The 14,177-nt window shown below is 34.2% G+C and overlaps 1 protein-coding gene across 1 annotated transcript; it reads right to left on the bottom strand.

The window, feature by feature from the left end:
* Positions 1 to 2,472, bottom strand: LOC139850686 (palmitoyl-acyl carrier protein thioesterase, chloroplastic-like). The gene is made up of 6 exons (XM_071840243.1): positions 2,128 to 2,472; positions 1,807 to 1,940; positions 1,467 to 1,580; positions 1,212 to 1,380; positions 414 to 482; positions 1 to 330 (listed from the first exon to the last, which is right to left on the bottom strand). Exons 1-6 carry the CDS (start codon positions 2,470 to 2,472, stop codon positions 1 to 3), a joined length of 1,161 nt encoding a protein of 386 aa, XP_071696344.1.
* Positions 2,473 to 14,177: the final 11,705 nt, after the last annotated feature.

The raw sequence follows: 14,177 nt of genomic DNA, 5'->3' as shown, positions 1-14,177 counted from the left end.
TTAGCCAGAAAATGGATGAAGATTGATTCTTTTCTTCCAAGTTGTTTTCCCTCTTACAATTTCTTGACACTTTAACTCATCTTTGACTTGAAGAAGATGTGTAAATCTAATTGTCCCTTCATTGATCAAACAGTTCAATAAACCTCCTGCTCCAATCGAACACCTATCGATGAAATTTACATTTTTCGTCTCTTGAATACCATCTTTTATAATTCCAACTTTTTCGGGTTCACAAAGAGACTCAACCACGTCTGAACTCCTACATTCTCTTCGGTACTCAAGTATGATGTTTGATAGATGATAATTCTCTAAACATTCATCTGGGATCACCTAAAAATATAAAATCGACACAATCTTAATCACTTGTCGTAACATAAGATTGAACGCAGAAGTTTAGTGAACATGATTGTTACCTCAAGCATCCAACCAAGGTACTTCACATTGTTTACGTGTTTGTTCATATCCAAATCGCTCCTCTTTGGCTACAAACACAATGAAAAGTTAATCAAACTAATAAACTTATACTGTATAAGATTAGCACCAAAGTTGTAGTTGACACTTCTAGAAGGGATCATGAAAACGGAGATGCTAAATGGTTAAATGAGTAGTTCAACTGTGTATAACTAGTAAAGTGGGCCCGCGCGTTGCCGCGTGGAGTTTTGGTTGCGTATTCATAGTTAACGGAACGTATTGTAGGTGTGTATATGTGTTGAATATAGTCCGAGGTATTGAGCGTTTTTTTTAGAAGTGTCCGTTTCGGGTATAGTTAGTCCCGTTGTGATCGTAAGATTTTTTTGAGTTGAACGGTGGGTTCAAAAAAATTTGACGCGAGTCGAGCGGAAAGATATCGCCCGTTGAAAATATAGGTGAAATGTGTTTAAGATTTTTTAATTTAAATAATAAGTTTACATTTTGCACCCCTGTTTTGAGGGTTGAACTTGAAAATTGTTCAAAGTTGGAGGGGTGTTTGGTTTTCTTTTTGGGGTGTCGTTTTTACAAATTTTGTTTGGTGTTTGGGGCTAAACGACGGGAATTGGGGTGGCGGTTAGTATATATGTATATTTATCGTCATTCAGCATCATTTGTCATTTATAAGTTACAAACAAATGCGCTGAATGCTTAATGATTCAACATCGAATGGTGAACCCACATTGAATGCTGAACCATTAAATTAAGAGGCAACACAACCTAAGTTTATCTTCGTTGTATACCTGCAAACCCGAGTTAACGTATTTTGCATTATCATCCAACTTGTCAATTTTTTCTGGGGATTCTTCTTTGATCGCTTGTTTTTCAATAAACCATGGCGAGATTTCACCCCTAACTACATCAGGCATCTTTGATAACTTGCGCGTTTTCTGGTTCATCATCACCCATGTGCTGCATTACAAAAACAGCAATAAACACTAAGGTAATCTAATCAATAAACTTTTTGTATCACATTCAGCATTAGCACCAGAATTCACCTTGTTGCTCTTGCGAAAACAACACCACTGGTATGGCTTCTGATTTCCCAATCTCGTCGCATTCCATTTTTTCCTGATGCTCCAACCCATGTGTCAATTTCCAATATCTCTCCCCTACAAGAACCATAAATTAGTCCAAATTAAAACATTGATTATAAACGGGTAATTGGATAAGGTTTGAACCCGTGACCCCTTTCCTTGGTCACCAAGATATGCTGCTAGTAAGGTTTGAACCAATGACCTTTTGTGAGAAAATCCGGTCCCTACCACTATACTATCTTGAGATGGTTGAGCATTACATATAACACAAGAGTATTAACTGACATTGTTTCAAACTTACCAAATGGGATATTGATCTACTTGAACTTGCATTCTTGAAACAACCCATATAAGATCATTCTCCATCATACCATGAGTTGCACCAAATCCATCTCCAAGAAGTCCAGACATCCAAACATGGTTCAATGCGGTTTCCTGCACAATGGTATTCTCATACATGTAAGTTCCAAAATTATCGGTATAAACCTGGACCAACGGGCTTCTGACCTAGCACCTAGCAGTAACAAGGGAACTTATCAACCTTGAGGTTGTGAGTTCGAGTCCCGTTGTGATAAAAAAAGGAATACATAATGTGTGTTTGATGTTAAAAAAAGGTATAAACCTGTAGAAGATTAAGAAGACTTTGGGGAGTTGCGGTTTTATCAGTTCCAACTTCATAAGAACGTACAACGACTGTTTGTCTATACCCGACCCCATCCAATATTATTAGACCTTGTCGAAAAGGGTCCACAAATTGCTTTTGAGTTGGGATCAAGGTCCTGCTTTCAACACGCGGCTTCCCATTTACACCTACCACCTGGGAGGCAGCAGTAGTCATGGTGATACGAGCAATTTTCATTTTAACGAAAGCTCCATTGATTTTGAAACCACTTGTCATCCTCCAATCCTCACAGTTCAACGCGCTTGTTTTGAAGCAGGGTACATAAGACATAAAAAAGGTTGTCATTTTTGTAGAAGATCAGAATAGTAAGAATTTGGAGTTTAATCTTGAATTGAATCTGAAACATTTGGAAAGTAGAAAAGGGTGTTGTATGATTCTTATAGTAATTGTTTGTACGATTATAACAAGGAAAAAATTTAGTCTTTAAACAAGAAAATGAATGAAACCTTGTTATAAACATAAAGTTAAAGTTAATAGTTAACTTCAATGGAACTAATTTGGTGGTTTGAATTATGGATGTGATAATTAACGTATTCTTTTTAGTGTCCATCGACAGGATACAAACAGAATTTGGTTCTTAATACTTTATTATGTCTTTAAAAAATTTCTACACATATATTTGATTTGTACATTGTAAAAAACACAGCTAATTTGTGCAAAATAACTATCCGTACCACTATTTCTTGAATAAATTAAGAGCTGTTATTAGAAAATCCAATCTTATTGAGTGATGATTCGTACACAATCAATTTTTATCACAACCAAACATCTATTAAAGTATTGTAGCATACAACATCATAAAACATGTTCGATTTTTTATGGATAATAATTGATTGTCTACGAGTCAATTCCCATTTTTCTTATATAGGTAATAATATTAAGCAATAAATTGAAGTGTGGAATTCATTTTCAAAAATAGCTTACATGAGGAGGAAACATACCGACTTATAAGCCATCAATTGTATTTGGTCGATGTGGGATCATAACATAAACATCAATCAACATAAAACCATAAACTAGGTATGATTAATTTGATCTTATAACCAGCATACTTGCCACCTAAAATTAATCTTGTAAGGGTTAGGTTTAACAAATAAAATTCTGCTTTAATTGATACATAGACTTTTTCTATAAGTTTAAAAACCTTTTTAGCAAAAAGACTTGGGAAAGGTTATGTACAATGAGTTTTTGATTGAGCAAAAATCCAACCAAATGTATTAAAATAAAATAAAAAAACACAATTCAGGTACATGATGACGTAATGATAGAATCTTGAATAATACGGTAAGGTTAATTCTTAGAATCTACTGTAACTAAAGATTTTCGTCCCATATTAATAGTCTATCTTTCCTTTTTCGTCCGTCTCAAATTAATAGTTCACTTCCATAAATGGAAAAGAATAATTGGTGAAAGTACTTTTATACCCTTGCTTTATTTAACTAAGAGGAAAGTATAGGTAAAAAGTAACGGGTAAAACTGGAAAGTAGGGAAAAAGTAGACAAAATATACATGTGACAGTCACTTTTTCTTAAAGTGTGTGTTTTCTGTCTGTGGACTATTAAATTGGGACGGAGGGAGTATAAAAATGTTACTAATATTACAAGTGTTAAAGTTATGTCATCCGTCCATCATAAAAATCGAAGATGCTGTCTAATAAGTTAAACAATAGACATTGGTTGTAGAAGACGAATGTTCTGAGTTGAAAGGTAAAGACTATATGTTGTTTTTGATGTTGGAAATTTAGTATAATTGATGGATTTAATCTACACTTGTAAATGGGTTAAGGGGTATCAGAGGCGATTCTATGTTAATGGGTGTGGGGTCAAAGGACCCCACTACTTTGGAAAAATTTTATACTACGTAGTCTTCAAATTGTACAGGACACCACTAAATTTAAGTATAGGACCCCATATTTTTTAAAAATTTAAGGTTTTTTAGAGGTAAATAACCACTAAAATACTTTTCAAATATAATTTTATTTGAAAATTTTTTTGGGACCCCATTGACTTTCCATCCTGGAGTCGCCACTGGGATGTACGGAGTATATACTCATTAAATGCTAGATTATCCGGATTCAAAAGTGATTTTCCATTATTTACTATCATGAATTGGTCTATTCAAAATTTTAACTAAGTGTTTCCGTGCTATGCATACTTAGTCAGCAAAAATTTGATTAAGTGTTTGTTTTCTGTGTTGGGTCCTCTTAGTCAGCTGAAATTTGACTAAATATTTGATGCTCCCTCTGAAGAGGCAGCACAAGAGCCAGCACAAGTTTGATGCCTAAATTTTGACTAAGTGTCACAAGAGGCAACACAAGAGGCAGTATGGGAGGCAACACAAGAAGCAGCACGGGAGGCAGTAACAAAAAGACTCGTAAAAATTCTCTAAGTGTTATGCTGGTTGGTGCTTCCTCTGGAGAGGGAGCACAAGAGGCAGCAAGGAATCATGCTACCTCTTAAGAGGCATCATTGAAAACACTTAACACGAGTTTTGAGTTTTTCGTGCTGTCTAAGTTTTTAGTAAAATACGGAAGAGTTTTTCCTGTAACCACTTATGCTATATTTGTAGAAATGATAATTCTTGTTTATGGAAAAGATTATTATCTTAACCACTTTGAATATTATGAGAGATATTTATGGAGAGTCAATCGACCAATTGATTCCAATATATCTTCTCTCATAATCACTAGACGAATTATTTATGAGGGGGCACAATACGAAAACCTAAATACTCTTCTGCAACAGGTTCTTGTTTTCTGCCAAAAATAAGAATGTAATCTCTGTCTTATCCCAAAGTGATATTCGTGTAATCCAGACAATAAAGGGTCGAATAATTACTTTCTGAAAGTGATCCCACGATTAAGTAATTTATCCGGCTATCGATTATTTTACCCTACACGAAAAAATTTAAAACCTTCAACACTTGATAGAAAAAAAAAATATATATAAAATGAGACGAGTGTTTTATAAATGTCATTTAATAGAAACAAAATTAACGATGTAAAGTTAAAAAAAGTTGACCATATTATGTCCAGTTTTGGCAAGAGAAATTTGACATTTACATGTAAAACTTTTCACATGAATGCAAGTGTATTTTAGTCTGGTTGTAAGTTGTAACGGGCGTATTTAGTATATTTGTGTCACCTGGGTCACCATCTTTGTGACTGGGTGGGAGCACCTAACGGTCACGAGCGTGTTCACCATGTTTTAGATGGGTGTTGTAATTCCGTGATAAAGTTTGTATCTTTGGTTTAACCCAATTTGATTTTAAAACGAAAATCGAAAAGGGTGTTGGAAAAAAAATTATCTTTTTAAAACCAGCTTTAGAGTGTGTGATGCAGGTGCAATTAGGGATCGACATTATGGGCAAGTTTACACACGTCGGGTCAAAATATAGCAGAATGGGTCGCAAGCTGTCAATGAGCTGCAATTTGGTAATGGGTCTGAATGGGATAGCAGCATTGTTGGGCTGCCTGTTAGCTGTCTGGATCCAGGCTGATCAGCAGCTTCAGGAACAAGCAAAAGATATTAGAGTTTGATTCACTTTCTATTTTATGTTTGTATATTTAAATAAGGACTTGATCCATCGTATTATTTCCTAATTAAATGTTTTATAGTCCTATATATAAAGGACACTAGGGTTTCTTTTTTATGCAGTTTTTATCTTTGAATATTAAATAAAAGTTACAGGCCGCGGCCTTTAGTCTGGTTCAGTTTCACGTGTTAATTTTCATCTCATCATTCTTCTTGTTATTCTCTTTATATTCAATAAGCCATTAGGTCCTGTGCATTAAGTGGTATCAGAAGTTCAGGGATGGCAGAATATAATTCTCGTGGCGGTTTTGGCAGAGGGGGTAGCCGCAGGTTCAATGGAAGAGGCGGCGATATCGATCCTTATGCTGAAATTGAACAATTACAGAGAAGAATTGCTGAATTGAAATTCAACCGTGACCATGATTTTGAAGAAAGTGATTCAGATCAGCCTAGTGATACGACTGATACGAATCCTTTCGCGCCTAGAGGTCCTCATCGGGAACAGAATGATCCGTTGCGTGGTCTAGGGATGTGTGATGACCCGTCCAAATCCATTTGGACGAATACATCATTCATTGATTTCATAGTGAGGTTTTGACCTCTATATGATACATTTTGTAAACATTGCATTCTTTTGAAAATGTACACCATAAATGAATATATAAATCCAAGGTTTTTGACGTCTGATGATTTCTACGTATAGACAATCATCGTATATAATAGTTTCTAACAATACATCCATTGACAATACAGTCAAATAAGATACATGGTGATGATTTTGTGAATGCAAAGTTTTCTCGAATAAAGCATGTATGACTCCATGCACATAGCTTGTATAACGTATAAGCAAACAGCGGAAGACTTCTAGGAACCTGAGAATAAACATGCTTAAAAGTGTCAACACAAAAGTTGGTGAGTTCATAGTTTTAATGTTGCGCATAATCTGTATATAAAGGTGGATCACAAGATTTCAGTTGTTTCATCCGAAACGTTTATCAAATTATTCTACAAGATTGAGCACCCTGGTAACTAAACTTTAACGTTATAATAAGTACCCCTGTTTTAACATACATGCAACCAACATGTACAATACACGCAATCCAACGTGTACTAAACTCAAATATCATACGTCTGTTTTATAGTTCAGGCTAGGGTTTCTAAACCTAGAACAGACGGGGATGTCAAGCCCTATGGATCCATATATAACTACTCGCGCCTACCAGTTCTTATAACCGGTAGTTACTAGTTACCAAAGCTAAGAGATTTTTGGTTCGAACTCGGTGTAGAATTTAGTATGTACTTGTATCCATTGCGTTTAAAATAAATTGCATATATTCTCAGCCCAAATATATTTAAAGCATTTAAAAAGGGATCTATAAACTCACCTTAGCAGCACATAAGGTCATTCACCGAAATGTGACCGAAACTCGGAATGCAAAATAACCGTAGATCTCAACCTAGAGAACATATGTTGGTCAATACATGTCTAACAAACTAGGTTGGGTCATAGTGTATCACAATCCTAATGCTCGAGACCGACATACAAAAGTTAACAAAAGTCATCTCAAAAGTTAACCTGACCCAATATGATCTTTAAATCTCTACATGTTTATTAACATAGTATAAGTCTTGATAATTGAACGAATTTATAGTTTATCAAACTCAAAATATTATTTATTTCAGGAGCTGTATTATATTTGAATTATCATGGCAATAGAAAATATTTTATTATTTCACATAGTTTTCCAATACTTGTAAAATCAGATTATAGTGTTTATAAAGCTTTAAAACATGATAAGACAATAAACCTTGACAATTGTTCAACAAAACGAGACGTGCTTTATATAGAAATTCATTTACTCGATTAGTAATATTTGAAAATCCAATTTATCAATCTCATAGACAAGTTGTTTAAATATTAATTTACAGTTTCAAACACAATTTCAATTAACGTTAACCATAATTCAGTTGACCATATCTTTTAATCCGTTCATCGAAATCACGCGATTTCTAAATGAAAAGTTATTAATTTTTCGCCAGCTTTCCAAAAACATGCATATCATATACTTTATATCAGTAGCATATGTATCAAATTCGCGATTTATCATAAACTATCTAACGACAAATTAAAGCATACAAGCATGCATAAACATATATACTCGATCACTAGACATGGATACACTATTAATATATAAAAGATAAGATGTGAATGCTCACTTATCAATATTGTGATTCAATATTGTAGGAAAGTACGTAGACGCAACGGAGATGATAAACATTAGTTTGATCTCACGAGCAATACCCCCGAACCATACCCATCACCTCCTTAGCTATAACCTATAATTTCCTTAGTTCTATCCCGCTCGAAAAAACCCGTTTTGAAATAATACGCTCATGACCTCGTCGTAGTATTTTATGTATAATACTAATAATAACGGTAACGATATCTGATAGTACTAATACTAATAATAATAAGATTAATATTATTAATCTTAATATTAATTATAATAATAATAATAATAATAATAATAATAATAATAATAATAATAATAATAATAATAACAATAATAATAATATAAATAATAATAATACAGAAAGAATGAGATAAGAATATGTGTGTGTGTGCCTGCAACCAGAAATCAACGAGCTTTATAGACTTGTCCTGAAAATCAACCCCATGCAATCGCATGGGTTTCATGCCCATTTGCCATGCGATCGCATGGCCAGCTGGCACGCACCCAATATGTTTTGTTTTCTTGTTTGTAGACATATTTTTTACTGTAGCAAATAGCATTTTACTGTAGCAAATAGTGTTTTACTGTAGCAAATAGTGATTTTCGAAAACAATGTAGCAAAATGATTTTTACTGTAGCAAATAGTGATTTTCGAAAACACTGTAGCTTTTCGGGTACTGTAGCAATTCGAAAATACTTTAGTAAATTAGTGTTTTACTTGTTCATCTTAAACATTTTAGTTATCTTATCTAAATATTAATCGAATCAATAAACGAATGTTACTATCGTTTACTAAATAACCTGAAATTATATATATGTATATATCTTTATTTAATATACATAAATCAATTTTTAAATACACATTGCAAGTTATTTATGAATAATTAATATTCCAACTTATTTTATATATATATATATATATATATATATATATATATATATATATATATATATATATATATATATATATATATATATATATATATATATATATATATATATATATCTATTTACAAATAGATGTTCGTGAATCGTCAGTCAATAGTCAAAGGTTAACTGAATATATAACATTAGTTCAAAAAGTTTGAGAATCAATATTACAGACTTTGCTTATCGTGTCGGAAACATATAAAGATTAAGTTTAAATTTGGTCGGAAATTTCCGGGTTGTCACAGGATGAAATTTGAGATTCCTGAGTTTACCGGATCTATGCATCCCGATGATTTCCTAGATTGGATTAGCATGGTGGAGCGTATCTTTGATCTCAAAGACATCCCTGGCAAACTTAAGGTGAAATTAGTCGCCATAAAGTTGCGCAAGCACGCATCTTTATGTTGGGAACATGTAAGGAAAGATATGGTTGCTGCCCAAAAATCAAAAGTAGACACATGGGAGAAGATGAAGAAATTACTAAAATGAAAATTTTTGCCTACAAATTTTAGGCAGGAGGCTTTCGTTGAATATCACAACTTTCTCTAACAGTTGTTGAGCGTTGAAGAAACTATTCAAGAGTTCGAAAGATTGCGCATGAGATGCGATACAAAGGAGGAGGAAGAACAAGTTATTGCGCGATTTTTTGGAGTTCTCAACCCCGAGATATCCAATGTTGTAAGCTTGCAACAATATTGGACATTCGAGGACATTTGTAGCCTTGCTTTGCGGGTCAAAAAACAACAGAAAAAGGGGAAAGCACAGGTTCCTTTTCCCCTGCCACTGATGCAATTAGGCCCATCAGACAAAGAAAAAAACTAACCAGCGTAACTCCTCGCATCAGATAGGCAGTAGCAGTAGGGGTTCGAAGTGTTTTAACTGTCAGTCCTTTGGTCATTATTCACGTAATTGTCCTAACCACAAAACTGTGACCATATGTGATGATGAGGAGGAACTAGTATACGATACCGAGGGCGAAAACGAACAGCAGGACAATAGTGAGGTCATTTATGCAGATAAAGGAGAAGCACTCCTTGTCCATCGCGCACTTCGTGTTGCGGTTGACACAAGTGATGAAACTTCTTGGCTCCGTAATAATATATTCAGAACAAAAGTAACGGCTAAGGGTAAAATTTGTTCGATGATAATTGATGGTGGGAGTTGTGAGAATGTAGTGTCCACGGAGATGGTAGAGAAACTTGTACTAAAAACCGAGGTGCACCTGGAACCGTATAAACTCACTTGGCTCAAACGAGGTAATCATGTAAAAGTAAACAAATGATGTTTAGTGCAGTTTTCTATTGGTAAAAAGTATAGTGATGAAGTGTGGTGTGACGTCATCCCCATGGACGCTTGTCACTTACTATTGGGACGACCTTGGCAATTCGATAGAAAAACGCGGCATGACGAGTTTCGTAACACTTACAGTTTTTTTAAAGATGGCGTAAATATCACACTTGCACCTTCGGACTCGTGCAAGAAAACAGCCATCAAATCAAATCTATTACTTAGTCTTACCGAATTCGAATACGAGGCAAACCCACCTGATCTTATAAATGCACTAGTTGTTGCATCAGGTGATGGTGAAGTATGCAACTTTCCAACTGAAGTTATACCCTTACTAAATGCATTTAGTGTCCATGATGACGATCTTGACTCGAGGTTGAGTCTCTCCGAAGAGGGGGAGGATGATGCAGGTGCAATTAGGGATCGACATTATGGGCAATTTTACACACGTTGGGTCAAAATACAGCAGAATGGGTCGCAAGCTGTCAATGGGCTGCAATTTGGTAATGGGTTTGAATGGGATAGCAGCATTGTTGGGCTACCTATTAGCTATCTGGATACAGACTGATTAGCAGCTTGAGGAACAAGCAAAAGATATTAGAGTTTGATTCACTTTCTATTTTATGTTTGTGTATTTAAATAAGGACTTGATCCATCGTATTATTTCCTAATTAAATGTTTTATAGTCCTTTATATAAAGAACAGTAGGGTTTCTTTTTTATGCAGTTTTTATCTTTGAATATTAAATAAAAGTTACGGGCCGTGGCCTTTAGTCTGGTTCAGTTTCACGTGTTAATTTTCATCTCATCATTCTTCTTGTTATTCTCTCTATATTCAATAAGCCATTAGGTCCTGTGCATTAGTGTGTTTGTTAACCTCTTAATTGAACGGTTCAACATTGAATATTGAACCATTTGACATTCATCGCGTTTGTTTCTAACATCTTAATGACATATGATACTGAATGGTTCGATATGTAGTACTGAACCATTCAGAATTGAAACAGTCTCTTAACAATTAAGAACTTATTTATTTTTTGTTGTATCTTACTCAAATCATATTCATAACACTTAAAACAAAATATATTGAATTTCTTTTTCCATGTAACACGTTAATAAGTTAACTTTTACTCAATTCATATTGTTTACTCAAAATGGTTATCAAACAGTTTATTCTCATTCGGAACCAAGTTTATTCCGAGACTTTAAATTATTCAGATAATGAACTATTTAATATTAAATCATTCATAGGCTCGCTCGATCATCCCCAAGTGCCAGCGGCGCATAATATATGGCGCGATTCAGCTACATGGCAGCGCGCATAGAGCATCGCGCTATCAAGAGAATGCGCCGAATGATGGCGGGGGTTGAATAAGACAAAAGACGGTACAAGGTACTAAGGACGGAATCTCAGTGGTCGTACGAATGGTAAGATGTGGCAAAGTAGCACGATATGAAGGGGACCACATGAGTGCACGATCCACACGACAGAACAGTACTACTTTGTACTACTCTGTCCCCTCCTATAACACCCCACCAAACTCCTATCTGACGGCGTGTTAATCATAGGTCTCACAATTAACAGTTACGCCATCTATATGAGACGTTTCAAAGCAATCGCATTTAATTTTATTAAAAAGTTGACTTTCAAAACATAAGTCAATAAATCTCAAAATAAGTAACACTGTTGTGATCGTAACCACAAGCCAACAGTATTAAAAAGTTGTAAAAGTTTTAAATGCGAAAGTAAATAATGTCTTTAATAAAGTATGCTGACTCCACGGCCAGACCAAAGCATCAACACAGCGGAAGACTATACCTCTTAAGGACCTGAGAATAAAACACGCAAAATAGGTCAACAATAATGTTGGTGAATCTACAGGTTTAAAATAATGTAACAGTATCTGAAAAATAGTTATCAGAAAATAGTTCAAATTCATTGACCACGAGATTTTACAAGTACAACTCCAAGTTGTGAAACGTTTACATAATCCATGAGCACCTGAATACTAGCAATGACCAGAGTATAGAAACCACTACACTCCCTTTACCCCATAAAAATGTTATACACTTGTTCGAGTGTATCTAATATTCAAAGTAAATGTGCCACGGTTAATATTGTTTGGGCGAGGTTTGTCTAACCTAACGGATCCGTCCATCTAAATTGTGCTTACCCGAAGGTAATAAAAGTATTCAAGCTAGGGGCTTTGTGAACTCAATATGTATAATAAGTACTCGTGTCAACATAAAAGCATTTTAAAATGTAAGTACAACAGCGTGTATTCTCATCCCTGAAAACATGTAAAAAGCGGGACTGTAGACTCACCTTCGATAAAGCTCGGATTGAAAGACAAATAACTTGTGCTATTTAGTACCGAGAAGTGCAACCTAAGTATACGTATTTAGGTTGGTCAACATATAAGTCTTTTATAATAGTGGTTTCATAGAGTAAGTTGTCTTATTTCTCGACTCGACGCGTTTCAAAGTAAAGGTCAACTAATTCATGCAAGTCAAACAAAGTCAACCAAAGTCAAACCAAAAGTCAAACTTGGTCAAAGTAGTAAACTAAAGTCAACATTAGTAGGTTCATGTCAAATATTGGTCAACATGTCAAACCGAGGTCAACTAATACATTTCAGTTCAAAGTTTGCCAAATATGCGATCACAGATTATCGTTATGCATAACGTTCATGTACATGTTGCAAACAACGCATATTATCTCATAAAACATAATTCATGGAAACATGGAAAACTTCAGATCACAAGTAGACTCAAAATTGATTCCAAAAAGTCCGGCCAGGGCCTCATACGATGTCTACAAGTAGGGTTTCAGAAAGGGTACATTTATGGTTCATTAAATCAGTTTCTGACTGCGCACCAATCTCGTAATGGCTATAACCGGAGCTAGGGACATGCAATTAACACCAAGTCAGTGGCCATGGTTCAAGGACAAGTCAAACTATCATATATCCAAAAATGAGCAACTTTGGTTTAGCCAATTGGTACAGTTTATTCATTCAAGTTGGATGTTCTGTTTCAGCTCAATTCAGAAATTTCCAAAACTATGGCCCTAGTGTGCACAATGCATAAGGTTTCAGAGGTTGCAACAAACTAAACATATATCACATAACATATAAAAATTCATATTCCAGAAGCATTTATGTTAATTCACAAAACACAAACCACAGAGTCAGGGCCGGTCCTGAGTCATCTGTTGCCCGGGGCGAATCGATCAAATAATGCCCCCTATTCTATTTATAAACAAGTGTTCGAAAGCTAATCAACTTACATAACTCATTTTCACGTTAATATTTTTTTTTAAATAAATTTAGTGTAACAATTTGAAGAGATAAACTACGATAAAAGTGATGACTTCGAGTCTAGTTAAAATTTTTATAGTGTCTTTTTCTTTTTCATACGTGATTTAATTAAGGCGTAAATTATAAAAGAAAATATCAAGTAATGTAACATGTGTCTAAATTATTAGACTATTACTTGATCTATCCCGAAATATGTGTCTATAATTCAATTTTTTTTGTTTCAAAATAATTGTGTACCTTCAAAAAAAAAAAAAAATCAACTTTACATTTTTATTCTTAAACATTTTCTCAAAAATTGACATCTTAAAAAGATAAATTTTTATACTATACCAAAATTTGCCTGTAACACACCAATAAAATAGGACTTTCAAAAAAGGACTTTTTATAGAAATAATTAAATTAAAGAAAATATAAAAATCAAGTAGTACTATGGAGTATTATATTAAAAAATCAGTAAACGTATTTTATGAATTCACATTATTATGACACCTCTATTGCTAGACTAGAATTTCAAAATCCATACGTGATTGTACAATACACTATATATGTTGTACGATATATTGGATTTTAATAAAATTAACACATCTGACAAATGAAAAAAAACTTATAATATCAAGGAACAAAAGATTTTTTCTCTTTTCAAATTTTGACTTTTCTTCCTTCCTCTCCCTTCCTCCATGAAATTTC

The sequence above is a fragment of the Rutidosis leptorrhynchoides genome, chromosome 5, assembly GCF_046630445.1.
Source record: "Rutidosis leptorrhynchoides isolate AG116_Rl617_1_P2 chromosome 5, CSIRO_AGI_Rlap_v1, whole genome shotgun sequence".
Lineage (NCBI taxonomy): Eukaryota > Viridiplantae > Streptophyta > Magnoliopsida > Asterales > Asteraceae > Rutidosis > Rutidosis leptorrhynchoides.
This window is presented reverse-complemented; position numbering and strand designations above follow the sequence as displayed.